The sequence below is a fragment of the Balaenoptera acutorostrata genome, chromosome 2 (genome assembly GCF_949987535.1).
Source record: "Balaenoptera acutorostrata chromosome 2, mBalAcu1.1, whole genome shotgun sequence".
NCBI lineage: Eukaryota > Metazoa > Chordata > Mammalia > Artiodactyla > Balaenopteridae > Balaenoptera > Balaenoptera acutorostrata.
This window is the reverse complement of record NC_080065.1, coordinates 29,710,322-29,727,707: the sequence shown is the minus strand read 5'-3', so window position 1 is coordinate 29,727,707 and position 17,386 is coordinate 29,710,322. Positions and strand designations below refer to the sequence as shown.

At 42.9% G+C, this 17,386-nt stretch overlaps 1 protein-coding gene across 4 annotated transcripts in view; it reads right to left on the bottom strand.

Annotated features, from left to right (window-relative positions):
• The window catches only part of PDZD2 (PDZ domain containing 2), a 372,691-nt gene that overhangs the window by 21,544 nt on the left and 333,761 nt on the right, over positions 1-17,386 (bottom strand). For 3 of the 4 annotated variants that reach the window (XM_057540562.1, XM_057540564.1, XM_057540565.1), the window contains 6 exons: positions 16,076-16,208; positions 11,349-11,430; positions 9,852-9,886; positions 8,980-9,127; positions 6,916-7,721; positions 1,857-2,016 (listed from right to left, as the gene is read on the bottom strand). In XM_057540562.1, the coding sequence (XP_057396545.1) occupies positions 1,857-2,016; positions 6,916-7,721; positions 8,980-9,127; positions 9,852-9,886; positions 11,349-11,430; positions 16,076-16,208 (1,364 nt within the window). The remainder of the gene's footprint in view (positions 1-1,856; positions 2,017-6,915; positions 7,722-8,979; positions 9,128-9,851; positions 9,887-11,348; positions 11,431-16,075; positions 16,209-17,386) is intronic. The other variant, XM_057540563.1, reaches the window with a different exon arrangement.

The window sequence follows — 17,386 nt, the reverse complement described above, 5'->3', positions numbered from 1 at the left end:
AAACACATGGAATGCTCCAGACAGGTGGAAGCCTGTCCTGAGCTCCAGTGTGTCCTGACCAGGTTCGGGGGCGTGGGTGACCTAGGAGGTAAGATTATCCCGGGAAGCTGTGACAGGAGGGTCCGGACCTGAGTGGGGTTCTGGAGGGATAGTTTGATCAGAGACCGATGAGAAGTAAGGTGAGGAAGGAAAGGGAGTCAAAGCAGAGAAGCAAGAAAAAGCATGGATCTCCAGGGCGCAGGGAAAGATGACACCTGCCTAGAGACAGTGGGAAGTAAAGTCATTCTGTGAGGTGGGTTCTGGACAGCCACTCTGTCCTGGAGGCTCCTCCTCAAAAGGCCTGCATATGCGCGACCTAAGCTGTCCACCTCTGGCACGTGGCATCTTACAATAGATGGGGAAACTGGCATGATAAAGAACATTAGATTTGCATTTTCTTACGAACTCTGGGTCTGAGCTTGGAGTGAAAACCTCAGTCACAATGAAAGCCCTTGCTTGGAGAAGTGTTATCTCCCCCAAATGTTATATTCACTCCACATCTCCCATGCAAATCATCTGAACTGCATATGCCTTACCCCCTCCGAAGGGGGCGGTCAATAATTAAGAACGAATTATTAGGACTTAGCGCTGTGCTAAGAGTTTTTCATGCGCGTAATTTTCCTCCCAGCGCTGCGACCATCTGCACTGGAACGGTGGGGAACTGAGGCACAGAGTTGTTAAGCAATGTGTCTGGGGTCACAGAGTTCACGGCCAGGGGTCAGCCCAGGAGGCTGGCTCCGTAGCCCACACAGTTACCTAAACCCTGACCTCTGGGGAGAGCACCTGGCAGCAACAAGGCTGGCTCATCAGGACACCCACGGAGACCAGACACCACTTCCCCAGGTCCCCGAGGACGGCCGGGGGCACCACAAGATTCCCATCCACAGCCTCCTGTCCTTCTCTGCTCAACCTTTTTGAACTCCCTTCAGCATGACTTTCCTGCTTCTGCTGGTGCCAACCTCGGGGGAAAAGTAGCAGTGAGACAAAAGGAGGGGATGTAAGGCTGTTTTTCAGGTGATTCACTCGCTGAACAATTTGTTCAGCAATTTGGCTTTTGTGCAACGTGTGTGACCCAAGAGGGTTTTATTGAAGGAGATTAAGTTACACGGTGGCAGTCCATGACATCACCTTTCAAAATACTCCTTCACTTGGAAACCCCCCAGATACTCAATGGGAAGCACGTTGGCTCAGTTATGTCACTTCATGGGGTAGAAGGCCCAGCCACCTTTGTGACGGATGTCGTCGGTGTAGAAGGACAGGGAGGGCTTGGTGCAGCTTCCTAACTAGAGCAGGCTACAGGTGTGCTGATAACCTGAGTCCCTGGTGCCGAGGACAGCCTGCCAGGGCCAGCGCCAGTCACGCGGGCCTGGGAGCGTCTTGCTGACCTCGGAGGGCTCCTCAGCTATTATTTTCTGTGGATACATGAGGTAAAAAAATATTAATTTTTTACTTGTCCTCCGGGGAGGTTTTTCCTGCCATTTTTCAGTACAATTGATTTCACGTAAGCGGAGTGTTGAGTTTCTGAAGGGCAGGATATGCTTCTGTTTCATCTCGTGCCTCATTCACTAAGGTACATGTCAGAAAATGGGTAAAGGCTGTGGACTGGCTGAAGACAGACACACTCGACATGGAATTTAAACTATGAATTCAGGCACAATGGTCTAGTAAAGTTGTTAAATGCAGGCAGATTTAACTGTCATTAACCTGTGTAAGATTTCTCTGCCCCTCAAAATTCTCCACATATATCGATAACACTTTTATTAAGGTAACTTCTGCCCTCCCATCCTGAAGCTTAACAAGTGATAAAATAATCTTACCTGTCGCGGGTTCTTGCCCCTGCTCGGGTGCAGCTTCAGGCAGCTTCTCTGTGGGGCGGCCAGCATCTGGGTGGGGCAGGGTACCAGCTGGCCCCCAGTCGGTGGGGACTCGTCCATCCCCAATGGTCAGCTTGCCCAGAGAGTCCTGGCATAAGGACAACTACAAGTCACTGTCAGTGGCTTTCAGGGTTTCTGTGTCCTAAGACATCATATACAGAGAACTGGTTTGGGAAAATTCAAAGGGCCCTGGACTAGGGGCCACAAGATCCAGATTCTGGGTTTAAGGTCCAACAGAAATGTTATGGTCTTGTCGCTCTTCCTAAACCTCAGTGTTTTCAACTTTAAGATGTGGGTGATTAAGAAAATGCAAATCAAAACCACAATGAGATACTACCTCACACCCATTAGGATGGCTACAATCAAGAATACAGAAATAACAAGTGTTGGTGAGAATGTGAAGAAATTAGAACCTCGTGCACTGTTGGTAGGAATGTAAAATGGTGTAGCCATTTCCATACTATGGAAAACAGTATGGAGATTCCTCAAAAAAATAAAAACAGAACTACCACATGATCCAGTAATCCCACTCCTGGGTGTATACCCAAAAGAATTGAAAGCAGGGTCTCAAAGAGATAGGTGTACACCCGTGTTCATAGCAGTGTTATTCACTATAGCTAAAGTGTGGAAGCAACCCAAGTGTCCGTCGATAGATGAATGGATATGCAAAATGTGTTATATACATACAATGGAATATTATTCAGCCTTATAAAGGAAGGAAATTCTGACATATGCTATAACGTGGATAAGCTTTGAGGACATTATGCTAAGCGACGTAAACCAGTCATAAAAAAACACAAATGTATGATTCCACTTATATGAGGTACACAGAGTAGTCAAAATCATAGAGACAGAAAATAGAATGGTGATTTCCAGGGGCTGCTGGGAGGGGGAAACGGGGAGCTGTCGTTTAATGGGTACAGAGTCTCCATTTTGCAAGATAAAAAGAGTTCTGGAGATGGATGGTGGTGATGGTTACACAACCTTATAAATATACTAATATCACGGAACTGTACACTTTAATGGTTAAGATGGTAAATTTTATACTATGTGTATTTTACCACAATAAAAAAAATTAGAAAAAAGATGGGGATGATAAGACTTGCTTAAATAAAGGATAATAAGTTTTAAATAAAGGATAATTAAATGAGATAACAGCTACAACACGCAGCATACAAAAGGCTATACAGACCCACAGACATGGAAAACAAACTTATGGTTACCAAAGGGGAAAGTGGGGAGGGGAGGGATAAATTAGGAGTTTGGGATTAACATATACACACTACTATATATAAAACAGATAACCAACAAGGACCTACTGTATAGCACAGGGAGCTATACTCAATATTTTGTAATAACCTATAAGGGAAAAGAATCTGAAAAAAAAAAATAGGTATATATGGATGTATAACTGAATCACTTTACTGTACACCTGAAACTAACACAACGTTGTAAATCAACTATACTTCAATAAAAATAAATAAATTAATTTAAAAAATAAGAAAATGAAGAAAAAAACCCACTAAAGGCTATATAGAGGTAAGGCATTATTGTTATAATGTTGTATCAAGATATCCAAGACCAGGGACTTCCCCGGCGGTCCAGTGGTAAACAATCCACCTTCCAATGCAGGGGATGCGGGTTCAATCCCTAGTCGGGAAACTAAGATCCCACATGCCCCGGGGCAGCTAAGCCTGTGTGCCACTACTACTGAGCCCACGCACGCCTCAATTAGAGAGCCTGCCTGCTGCAAACTATAGAGCCCACGTGCTCTGGAGCCCACGCACCACAACTTGAGAGAAGCCCACATGCCACAACGAATAGCCCGCATGCCACAACAAAAGATCCTGCGTGTTGCAACTAAGACCCGACACAGCCAAAAAAAAAAAAAACACCACACAGGATGCCCAATTAAATTTGAATAATAATAATAAAAAAAAGATATCCAAGACCAAAATCAGCTCCTCATTTTGGGAGTTAGGGAGAGGACTAAGCTGAATAAATAAAACTAACATTTCAAAATTGCACTTTAGCCAAGTGTCATTTACTTCATCTTCCTTTCTTCTATCTAATACCTACTGTAAAAAAAAAAGTTTTTAAATAGACTTGCTAAAAAGTTAAATCAGATTTATTTGAAATTTACCCTCTGAGTGAAGGAGTCATAAAGTGGCCCAAAGGTGGCAGCAGAGGAAAGAGGTGAAACAGATGGAGTATCTTTTAGCTACTTTTGTGAAAAAAAAAAAAATCATTTAGTAAAATATCAATTATCTGCTGAGGGAAATCTACACAGTGTTTAACTCAGTGAATTTTCTGTTTACTAATAAGGCATAAATGTAATATAAAACCACTGGAAGAGCCTGGAACTCGATAGAGGTAGTGACTGTACAGCACTGAATGCAGCAGGTGCCACTGAACTGGACATTTTATTTTTTTACTTTTTAATAAATTTATTTATTTATTTATTTATTATTTTTGGCTGTGTTGGGTCTTCGTTGCTGCGCACAGACTTTCTCTAGTTGCGGCGAGTAGGGGCTACTCTTCGTTACAGTGCGTGGGCTTCTCTTGTTGCCAAGCACAGGCTCTAGAGCACGCGGGCTTCAGTAGATGTGGTGCGTGGGCTCAGTAGTTGTGGCTCGCGGGCTCTAGAATGCAGGCTCAGTAGTTGTGGTGCACGGGCTTAGTTGCTCCGCAGCACGTGGGATCTTCCCGAAGCAGGGATTGAACCCATGTCCCCTGCACTGGCAGGTAGATTCTTAACCACTGCGCCACCAGGGAAGCCCTGAACTGGACACTTTAAAATGTTTAATTTTATGTTATGTGAATTTCATCTCAATTTTAAAAAGTATTCAATAAAAATAGTGGAAGACAATCCATTTGCCAAAAAAGAAAGTTTTGTTTTTTTTAAGCTTCTAATATTTGAGGGTAAATACCTTATGGCAATGTAGTCTTTTTTCTTTTGCGTATATAAATAAAATAAAATTTGGGAACTAAAAATTTTGTGAGAAAAATTGAACTTCTTTTGTACAAAAGTTTTAAATGCTGCTCAAAGTTCTTACTGGGGATACTAATTCACAAGTACAAGAGCTCTTATTGTAATAGAAATAAATTATTATGAATAAAACCCCTGATTTGGCTTCATATAGTTATTCAAAACTTGTGATACTTTTAAAAAGAAGGGGTTTACCCATTAGCTGAACATTACATTTTAAACACATGTGCTGGGACGTCCCTGGTGGCTCAGTGGTTAAGACTCCATGCTCCCAGTGCAGGGGGACTGGGTTCGATCCCTGGGGTCAGGGAGCTAGATCCCATAATGCATGCCACAACTAAGAGTTCACAAGCCACAACTAAAGAGCCCGACTGCCACAACTAAGGAGGCTGCCTGCCACAACTAAGACCCGGCACAACCAAATGAATGAATGAATAAATAAACAAATAAATATTTTTAAAAATGACTGAACCTATGACCAAAAAGCTTTGTTAAAAAAATAATAATAATAAAATAAAACATGTGCTACTGAGAGGTAATAATTTTTTAGGAGGAGGAAAAGATATGAGTTTCTACTTTTTCTACAAGGTAAAAAAAAAATCAAAAATCCTTCTGCTTAGAATGGCTTTTATGACTTTATATTTTCTGGCTCTCTTGTATGTTTATACAAACCACTTGAACACACATCTTTATAAATATAGGAATAAGAACTGCACTTCAGAGATACTGTGTTTCTTACAAATTACAGGTTTGTGACAACCCTGCGTCGAGCAAGTATCTTGATGCCATTTTTCCAACAGCATCTGCTCATTTCTGTCACATTTGTCTCTGTCACATTTTGGTAATTCTTACAATATTTCAAATTTTTTCATTAGTATTATATTTGTTATGGTGATCTGTGATCAGTGATCTTTGATGAAACTATTGCAAAAAGATTATGACTCACCGAAGGCTCAGATGGTTAGCATTTTTTAGCAATAAAGTATTTTAAAGTTATTACATGTACATTATTTTTAAAGACATAATGCTATTGCACAATTAACAGACTACAGTATACTGTAAACATAACTTTCATATGCGCTGAGAAGCCAAAAAATTCATGTGACTTACTTTATTGCCATATTCACTTTATTGCAGTGGTCTGGAACTGAACCTGCATTATCTCCGAGGCATACCTGTATAGCCTTGTAAGTCATCTCAGATTCTTTGCTCAGAATGAAATTATTTATGTTGAGGAGACTGTACACAATGTTTGTTTCTCTTACTCTCTCCTTGCTGAAGTGGAGGTATGTTAAAATTTTTTTAAAAAGGTACCATTTAATAATTCTGGGCCATTCTAACATACTAGTAACCAAGTAGAAACATAAATAATATTAACGTGCATTTAATGTGGTACATTATATGTTTCTAAGTGAACGCATGCCCCTATTTCATGTGATACTCACAACAAGGGTACAAGTAGCTATAACTATACATCATCACTGTAGAAAGTCTGAAAAAATAGGGATTGATCAGAACATTGACAGCCAGACCTAATCACCATTAACCTATATTTGATGGTCACCCCGACTCTGGGAGATGATCAGGGCAGACAGCACCATCCCTATTTTACAGTCCAGACAACTGTGGTTCAGGAAGATTCAATAACTTGCCCAAGTGACCACCAATTAGTCAGTGGAGAAGCCGGTACCAGACCCAGGGGTTTCCTTCACTGGCCTAGCACTGCCCTTCCATCATCAGCCGCAGGCCCTGTGTACAGGTAAGAGAGCGGTGATATCTTTTGGCCGAATGATCTCACGACTCAGTACCTAGGCACCTCCCCCCACCAACCTGGTGATGCAGTATTACCAGGCTCCCAAGCAGTTTGTGTATTGAAATGAATGGCTCTATTGAAAGATAATTCTCCAATCATTATCCTTTCTTTCAGACAGATTAACGTACGCTTTACAGCACGCTCCATACTCATTCATATAATACTCACTAGATCCCAAGTAACTAAGAGAAATCAGTTACCTTCTCCACAGTTCCTCCTGGCTGATGACCAGTCACAGCCACTTTGACGGAAGTGGCCTGGACTTTCGAGTCTGGACCACATGGGTCACTGGCTCCATCGGTCAGGTTTGCTGTTTCTGAGCTCCTGGGCCTGGCCTCAGCCTCGGGCCTCTTGTGGTGTGGGCTGACCCTGGCCACTGGTTTGTGCCTGGACCCCAGGTTGTCATTCTTCTGCTGGAGGGAACTGGGGCTGTCCGTGCTCGCCAGACTCTGGGTGCCTGATCCGGCTTTGCACTCCAACTTGGGTGAACTCCTCGATCCTGACGGTCCCTTCCTCCCCAGGCAGCCAGGGCTACCCTCGGGGGCCTCTGAAGGGACCAGCGGGTTGGCTGCACGTAAAAGGGTGTCCCCCACGCCTCCTGGGACACTCTCCTGTAAGTCCAGCGAGCTGCCAAGGAGAGGCACCGAGGACGCCTTGCTGACCAGGGTTTTCTGGGGATGTTCCTCTTGGTTGATACCCGTGACCTTGGAAGAGGCCGCTGAGACGCATGTAGAGTCGTCCTCTGTCAGAGACCTGCTGGGACCTGAGAGGGTCCCTGGGAGGGAAATGCAGTCCCCTTCGCCATCAAACTCTTCCTCGTCGCTGGCATCGTCATCGTAGCAGCCCACCCTCCTCTGGCGGAGGAGAGGGTTTCGGAGGACCTGTGGGCTCCCGGGAAGACTGGCTTGCCGGGCAATTGTCACCTGCTTGTGGAAGAGCCCAGAGGCCCGCTGACTTCCTAGAGACACAAGGCTGTTGGCCCTGGCTTTTCCTGGTTCCTTGTGAGCTGGTGGGGTTGGGGAAAGAAAAGTTGAATGAAACATCTTCCCATCTGGCGTGGTCTTTTAGTCTAACCCCCCTCATTACACACACGAGCATTTCCATGTTCACAAATGCCAGATACACACCTTCTGGCTTCTGGACACCAGGCTGAAACGATACGCTTTCTGGGGATCTGCACAGAGCAGAGAGCTGGCTTCCCTCTCTCCTTTTCCTACTGGTCTCCCTTTTTGTTTTTTTACTTTTTAAAAATATCTTAACCTCTGGATTGTTTAACTTAAACATGTGTGCTGCCTAGAGACAGAAATGTATTAACTTGTCAACATCCGTGATGTCTAACACATTACTGGGTTCGACCTAAATGCTGCTGCCAAATATTCCTCTGTGGGAGGATGCCCGGGGACCAACAGGTCCTGCACACCTGGGCCTTCTTATCACCTGAGGTCCTTCCTTCATCTGCAAAAGTTGGGGGTGGGGCTTGATTAACGGGCACAGTGAAGCCTGAGATTACACATGATTTATAAACTCCAACCTGGGAAGGGAAGGAAAGCGTGGGCTGCTCTGCAAACTCTTCGCTTCTCGTTAAATGTAGTGAAAAATTACACGTGCTTCCGCCTTGAAACTTTTCTATCAGAGACCAGAGGAAGCACATCAACTGCTCCAAATGAGCTAGACGGGTTCTCATCTGCCTCGCCTGAGACCAGGGATTTTCTCATGCAAACATTAGAAATGAGCAAAAGGAAACCACACCGGCAGAAATGAGAAGTCAGTATGGTTCACATCAGATCATTATTTCCGATTATACTGAGAAAATAATCAATGAGGTTTTTTTCTAAAAATCCCTATTTGATAATGTCTAAGTTCTGAATCTTTCACTCACTGCCCTCTTCAAAAGAATTAAGGTAGGGCCTAGTGAGGGAAGGAGTTTGGCTAGGATTGCCCTAAAACATAAGGCCGTCAGGTTGCCAGCCTCGATTCGATGCCATAAATTCCAAGACTACACTGTGTAAATACTGTCCAAAGGGGGGCGGTTCAGCATCCTTCAGCACTCCGGGTACAGAACGGCAGCCCAGCCCATCTACCACAGAAGTGGGGGGCCAGTCGCTGAGAGTGGGCTGCATTTTCCGAGAGCAAACTCTGAATTTAGCCAGGGTAGAAAGGTGGCTTCTTCTCAACCAGAGGTGTGATTTCCAGTTCTCTTTTCGTATCCCAGCACCGTGACATATAAACCAAGACATCGTGGAATCGGGAAAGTCATGGCTTACGGGAGGCGCCAGGCAGCTCCGCGGAGCTGCTGCAGCCACTTCCAGGGGGATCCTCATCCTCGGAGCCGGCCACCACGAAGTCAGACAGCGGGCCTGGGACATCGTGAGCAAAGTACTGGGAGAGTTCAGATTCAGAGATCAGGGAGTCCTGTTGAAGAAGGCGGTGCGGGATGAGGAATTTGCACCAGAAGCAGATTATTTTAAACAGTAGTTGCATCCTATCTTCCCGAAAACACTTTGTTCTAATCTGCGGTCACTCAAAACAGCTCTGATGGTAAACACCTACTTCCATTTACTTTAGGACGGCTAAATTAAACAATGCATTGAAAGGCAATGGCTGCCAGACAATGTTTTTAAGAAATATTTTTTTGGCTGTGATCAGAAAAGCCACAGCAGCAAAACATCAACCATCCCAGGAAAAACACTGGAGGAAGAGGTAGGAAGTAGAATGGAATTCCAAGCCACTGGGTCAGCCTATTGATGAAACAACAAAATAGGAGAGTTTGACTCCTGTTCTCTGATCCACTGGGATTTGGGAACGGCCACCTGAGAAAGATTCCACACTCTTCTTAAAGTTGCAGGTACCCTCCCGCAAACTGACCAGGGTCCCCTTTTATTATGAAGCAGCTATTTTTCAAAGTGTAGCTTAGTTCTTTTATTTTGTTGTTCTGTTCTTTCCTGGATGAATATTTAATAAAAGAAACACACATTTGTATACTTGTTCTCAAATGAACATTGTTGCCATTTCCTGTGTAAAGTGGCCAAAATGTCTCATGGACAGAAATATGGGCTGGGGTCTGTAGTTTGACTAATGGCCTTCAGGAATTGGTTCGTGGGCCAGCTGAGCGAGGCAGCAGTGTGTCTTGACTCACCTTTTTTGCAAGAGAAGGACTCTTCAAGGGGGTACCTGTTGGGGAAGAAATTCACCATATTGTCACTGAAGCTCAAATCCTTACAAATAGGCTCACTTCCTTAACTGGTAAAGAAGGAGCCAAGCATATTAAACAAAACCTCCTTCGCTTGACTGGCACAGAGGGGCCATGTGCGTGGGTATGGACGTGCATGCAGTCTACCTAGGTATCTGATCCCCATCCTGTCCCACCTCCCAAAATTCTGCTCATGCTTCAAGCCCTCAGATGCTGCTAACTCCATGATGATCCCAGTTGGAAGAAACTTCTTCTGAATTTCAAAAATGTTTTATACTACCCATGTACCAATTTCCATATGCACAATATAATTTAATTACAAGTGGATGCATCTCATCTCCTTCCTCGACTATTTACGTATCAGTGATCTGGCCCTGCAGGGCTTAGCACTAGGATCTAGGAAGTGTTCAGTGATATTTGATAACTGGATTGAAGGATGAATGAACAAAGGAACACCACCCAAAAAACTCATGGAAGAATGAGGGAGAGGGCTGAATATCTATTTTAGTTTTTAGTTGAAGGACAAAAAGACTCAGCATTGAGACTTTAAATTATATTCCATGAGCAAAAAGATCTTGGGCTTGAGGATCATGGCTTAATAAAATCTTTTATAACTGACTGAGTGGATATGTTGGGATTATGAGAGGACAGCCTTCAGGCAGGTCAGGAGAATGAGTTAGCTGAATAAAGAGCCCATTATGGCTATGCCTACTTTCAATAGATTAATTACGGATGTAAATAATTAGGGTATTTCATGGTTGCCAAAAAACTGTATGCCTTCCTTTGCCTCTGACAACCAGTAACTCATGCCTCAGTTTCCTCCCGACATCAATCTTAATATCAGTAATATCTTGAGTTCAGACATGTCTGCAGAGCCCCTTTAGGTTTCCACTCTACAGGAAACATTACTTTTCAAACTTGATGCAAAGTTTCATATTTTAAATTCATATAAAATTCTTACTACCTCAATCCTTCTCTGGTTGAACTTTCCACCTAAGAAGGGGGAAATCATGATTTTTTGCAGCCTCTGTTACCCTTGAGTTGAAACTTTTAATTCATATAAAGAAATCCCAGGTTTTTGGATGGATTGTACCCTGAGCCTACCAAAACAGCTGGTATTTTGGTAGCACTTCATTTCCACCTAGAACATTTCAAATGAATTGTACATAAACACCTGAAATGCTGCTAACTCATTTTTGCAAATTATCTTAAAGCAGTATAAGAAGCATGCATCGGTGGAACTTTAATACAGCATATTAAATAACTGCAGAAATCAAAAGCAGCAGCAGCAGCAAAGAGAAATCATGGAATCTCTCTGACAGCTACTTCTGCCAAATGTGATAATTACCAAGACTCCAATAATACTGGGCAGGGGAGTGCCCCTGGGGGGAACTCAATGAGAAACTCTTCTGAATGTTGAATGAAGATGTGCAATTACAGTACCTAAGCCAGGAGAGGAATTGGCCTCTTTGCTCTCCTGATAAGTGCTGCGTGCTATCACTTCATCCATTTCCTGCTCGGAAACCTGATTGTCAGCAGAAAGCACAAATTAGACGATTTTATTTATTTATTTTTCCCCAATAAAAGTAGCTAGGACCAGAGTCAGAGGCCGGAGTGCAGATAAAGAGGAAAACTGCAGGGCCAAAGACTATGACCACCCCCTGAAGCAATAAATCAGGGCATGTAAGGTAGTATGACTGGGTTAACGATTGCTTCAAACAATGTATTCAAAACAAGAACTTCAAAGGGTTCCCAAGTTCACCAAGCAAAGCATTCAGCTCTAGTTACCAACAGCATGGCTGATATGTGCCTCTCTCTAGAACACTCACTTCTAATTCTTTTTTCCTAAACTTTATTTAAACAATTTCAAACTTAGGTGAAACTTTCAAGAGTAGCACAAGAATAGTATACTCTTCACCTAGACTCACTATTTTTTAACATTCTGCCACATTTATATCATGCTGCATCGTTACACACACACACACACACACACACACACACACAGCTATAACTTTTTACTAAACCATTTGGGAGTTAGTTACGGACATCGTGACCCTTCACCTGTAAATAATTTAGCAAGTATCTCCTAAACACAAGGACCTTCTCTTAAATAACCCTGGTACTATTATCATGTTCAGGAAATTTAACGTTGATACAAACGACCGTCTAATATACCTTTCACATTCCTAATACTATCCTTCAGAAATGCTCAGAGACACTCAGAGTGTGTCTTTAGGCTGGAAATAATTCACCGAAAGTTTGACGCCAGGCTGGGACGAGATAAGGATTTTCCTCGAGAATGCAAATCAGCACTCCGCTTCTTTTTTTTTTTTTTTTTTTTTTATGATAGCTATGATTATCCTTATCAATTAATTAATTAATTTATGGCTGTGTTGGGTCTTTGTTGCTGCGCATGGGCTTTCTCTAGTTGCGGCGAGCGGGGGGCTACTCTTCATTGCGGTGCGCGGGCTTCTCATTGTGGTGGCTTCTCTTGTTGCGGAGCATGGGCTCTAGGCACGTGGGCTTCAGTAGTTGTGGCACGCGTGCTCAGTAGTTGTGGCTCACGGGCTCTAGAGCGCAGGCTCAGTAGTTGTGGCACACGGGCTTAGTTGCTCCATGGCATGTGGGATCTTCCCGGACCAGGGCTCGAACCCATGTGCCCTGCATTGGCAGGTGGATTCTTAACCACTGCGCCACCAGGGAAGTCCAGCACTCCGCTTCTTTGATCAATGTCTTGCGAGGGGAAAAACGTCAACTGAGTTAAACAGTGTGCACGGTGATGTGACCGATTTACATTCTGGTGCAAGCTCCTTATCTGTGGTGGACCTTTAGTGGCCTGTCACCCATCAACTTCCTTGCCTAGCAATGCTTTAGAGAAAAAAATGTTTTTGGTGGTGGTGGGAGGGCGCAGTGGGGCTAGGGCGGGGGTCAGGCAACCCAGGGTCCTGGTCTCACGTCTATTCAGCAACCTTTAACCCCAAACAGTTCTGAGCCTTTGTCTTTCCGGGTGTTGACAATGTGAAAGAAACCAGGCCAATCCAAACCCTCAGTTAGCAGTTGTCTGATAGTTTCTTCCTGCTTAGATTTACATTATGCATTTGGGGGCAGAAAAACTACCAAACTACAAAAACTTTTCCCTTCTCAGTGCATCACAGAGGCACTCAGGGTCAGTGGGCTTCATGACTGGGGATAACTTTGACCCCTTGTTTAAGGTGAGTTCACCAGATCTCTCCACAGGATTTGTTGCTGTTGTCGTCGTCATTAATGAGTAATCCAGCAGGAGACAATCTGAAACTCCGTCTGTATCCTGCTTCCCAACATATTTCCACTTAATGCTTTTAGCATCATTGATTATTCTTGCCGAATCAATAATTGCGATGAAGTTTTCAAAACGGTGATTTGACAACTATCTTTTCCTTCTATATTTATTGGTATCATGGTAAACTCATGGATTTCCCCACCCCCCATCAGTTGTTATCCATAACTGTAATGATTCGTAGGAAGATTTTTAAAAAGCCTGATATATGCTGAACTATGAGATATTTTAAAAGACAACTATGCAACTTGTACAGTTTCTTTTTTAAAGAATATTTTAAATGTAGGATGGTCATTTTGTGTACTAAAATAACATTTAGCATAAATAATATTTGGATAAGCTTGCAATCTGCCTTAAGAAGTAAATAAATATTTCTGTACAGGATTCAGCATGACGCTTTGACCTAACAGATAAATCATTATCACATCATAGCTTTTGTGTAACACTCTCCGGTAGTCGTCACAGGAAATAAAATATGTACACACACATGCACACAGGCACATCTCCCCGCCGCCGACATACCTTCATGAAGCAAAGAGTAATTTTGTATAATTGAGCCATTAAACAGTGGTTGCAAATTTTTCTTGATATTAGACTTTCAATATTCGCAATTATTTTTCTGAGTGGGAAAAAAATGGCTGGGGTTTGAAACAAGTGAAAGATTTCCTGGATAACTCTAATCATGCTGAAAGCCGCAAGACCAATTAATAATGAGCCTCTGTTACTTTCTTCTACTTCACGTAAGCTAGAAGCTGCCACCCGAGCAGGTCTAGATCTTAGCTTGTCTAGACCTGAAGGGTTTGAATATCCCAATCGGGCAGCCACTGCTCCAGTCATTATGAGAAACAGAAGAAAAGAAAATCCTTGTGGTATTTCTCTTGGAACAACATGAAAACTGAGGAAGCACATACATTTAGTATCAAAATGTACTACTGGCATAAAATGTTGGGATAAGTGGTACAAAAATACATTCAACGTAAAATGGAATCTTGACCAAAAGGAAAATATAGTATGATGTTACAACTAAGAACACCATGTTTACCTAGGAGGAAACATGAAATCCAGTCAAACAAATACTGAAATTTGGTTTCACTGGACACATCTCCAGCACCATCCTGACGACCATATTACTGCGGCTAGAAACATGAGTCAACCCATGCGTTCCACGGGGTCACAGACCACCAGTCCGCCAGGATTGTTATGCTTTGCACTGGAATGCCATTTTGATGTTTGATTGTACTGGCGAATTAGGCAGATGCTTTGGGCTGACATTAGGCAGACCTCCGAACAAATCATGACCTGTGTTAGGTTGGAATGGATTTTGAAGTCGGGCATGCCTGGAAGCCAACGACTGCAGACCACGGAGAACTTAATTTTCTATGTTGCCGAGGGATGTGCTGGGTCAGCCACAGCTTGTTGGGCTGCTTCCTAAGGTGAGAGGAGTGGCCACGTGGGTAGTGGAATCCAAGGGGGGACCCCGGAGGGAGGAGCTGAGACTATAAGGCAAAGTGGTGTTAAAAGTGACCCAGAGAGAGCCATGGGGACAGCAGGGGGACAAAGTAGAACAGATTCTAAGGGAAAGTCAGGACTACAGAACAGAAAGGAGAAAAATGGGGAGTGCCAAGTAGAAAAAATGGAAAAAGGTGGAAGAAGCAGGACTTGATTTTCTATTAATGATATTTATTCAAGCAGTTTTTAATGTAAGACATTTTAAAGAATGCTCGTAGGCAAGAGAAAATGATCTGGGGGAGAGAAAGCAGTGGGGTTGAGTTTGAATCAGTCTGACGGCCATCGTTGTTCAAGCACTGTGGATGACATCACCTTCCCAAATCAAGGCCTGGAGTCATAGCTGGACAGCGCTTATTCGTACAGGGGAAACTGGACAACAAATGAACACCACCGAGACAGTGAAAATGACCCCATAAAGTTAATGCACTAAAGAAATCTCAGATGTGGCCCATGGGAGGACCTACCAGGTCTCCTGGCACAGACGTCTTACTCTTAAAATGGCATAAGAGTCCATCCAGTACAGCAGCCTGGGACCATTTAGGATGTAATCAAATAATACTAATACAAAGGGGGTGGCCACATGACAGGCATGGGAAGAGCTAATGTTCTTAATAAGCATTTTGGGTTGTTGAAAGGTCAAATTTTGTAAAATACAACCTGATTACCATGTTAGAGACAGGCTAATTTTAAAAGATTTTTACCTGGAGTGCTCAAAAACAACAAAAATTAGCGCTCGAAGTGGGTTGAGTTGAACTTGCTAAAGTGTCCTGTGGTTAGCTTAAAAAATTAAAAGCAATCGCATAAGTAGAAGAGATACAACCAAGTAAATAGCAGAGGCCAACGATACGGGGGCTATGATTATCTGCAAGTTAGTATGGGCCAACTCTGTGATATTGATGCTGAAAGAAAATTAGTGGGCTCTTAAGCCTTAATTACACGAGTATTTTGCTCAGGTCAAGGATGGCCTGGACAGATCACCTAGTTTACTGCGCTCAGATTTTCTGGATGCAGAAACCCAAAGAGGTTAAGTATCTCACCAGAAATCGAACAATCAGCTGGGGGTTACTCAGAACCCAGCACTCCTACCTTCCACAAATTTTAAATTCACCAATCATATTGTCAACATTTTCTAATAAAATTTTCTGAGTGTGGAGACGAAGAAGTCCAGATCAATGATTCATTTCCCATGTGTATCACTTACCTTGGTCACTGTGTGGCCACACGCTGATTCCCATCCCCAGCTGGGTGAACTGTCTCATCAAAGAGTAGGCATAGGAACATGTGTGTCATTGCTACTGGACAAATAGCTGTCTTCCCATACTCAGGAGAGTATGAAATACTTCACCTTTGGATTAGGGTGCCGGCCGATGACCAGGCGAACGGGTCCTGGGGGGCATTTGCTCAAGATGGCGTGGACTTTGCTCAAAGCAGCATGGCGGACGTTGACTGAGTTCACTTCCAGGATTTGATCTCCGCGGCTAGGGAGGCAACATGATCAACTCTCTGCGGTAACAGTTAGCTTTTTACAAGATTTCCTTCTGGGAGAGGTTTAGAATATGAAATATTTTCTGAATACTTTAACAAAGCAAATGACATCCTTTCATCTTTGCATACGTATAAAAAAGCAACACAGTCATAAACACATTAGGTTTTAAACTGACAAAGACCATTACGCATATCTATCTGCATTTTCAGAAGTAGTAAAGTTAGATAAAATTGATAATAAGGACAACAATGAAGGCTACCATTTCTTGAACACATAGTATATGCCAGGCACTATACAGAGAGATTTACATAACGATGCTTTGAATAGGTATTATTACTCCCATTATGTAGATAAAGCCACAGGCTCAGAGAGGTCACCCAGATGTCACACACTGTTGATCTCAGGTCTGTCTACCTTTTGATCATCAAGTGACAGTCCCTCGACCACCATCAGTTTCTTTTTCCCTACCATCTTGAAATGATTATTGTAATATAATTTAAGAAGGAAATATCTGAAGCTCAAAGGTTACCCAAGAATTTGTAAAAACGTTTCAAATTTGAACAAATGAGAAATTGGGGACAAGATGCCCATTTTGACTTGAAATTATAGGGAGAGAACTCAGTACGAGAGAACAAAGACTCTTTATGTGGGGTTTGAAGAATGTTCATTTGGCAGGCTCCAGACATATGGAACCATTCAAGAAAGAAACATCATCTTGGGATGTCATTAGAGGATTTTTTTTCCTTGGGTTCTAAAAGTGTATTTTCTTTAATGTACTTTGGATGATTTGCTAAATTTTTTTTGGTATGGAAATTCACTCTGATGATTAACTAAAAACATAATATAATCTATTAACAGCGCCCCAAAATGGCAACCTCAAGGAATGTCATTTTGACAATTCCTCAACTGCTCAAGGACTTAGAAACTTCGAGGGGAGAAAGATGATACTGTCTGCACAGAGTGCTTCGTGCAATACGTGTACATTCTTGTGAAGTTTAGGTGGGCACAGACCCATTGCAATTACTATATAATAGAATACCTAAACCTCTCTTGTATAAACAGAATACCCAATCTACAACTCAACTAGCCGAACTGAGAAATCAGACATGTGGTGATTTCAGACAGTAAGCATCTAGACATCACCTCTTAAAATGAAACAAAACAACAGGA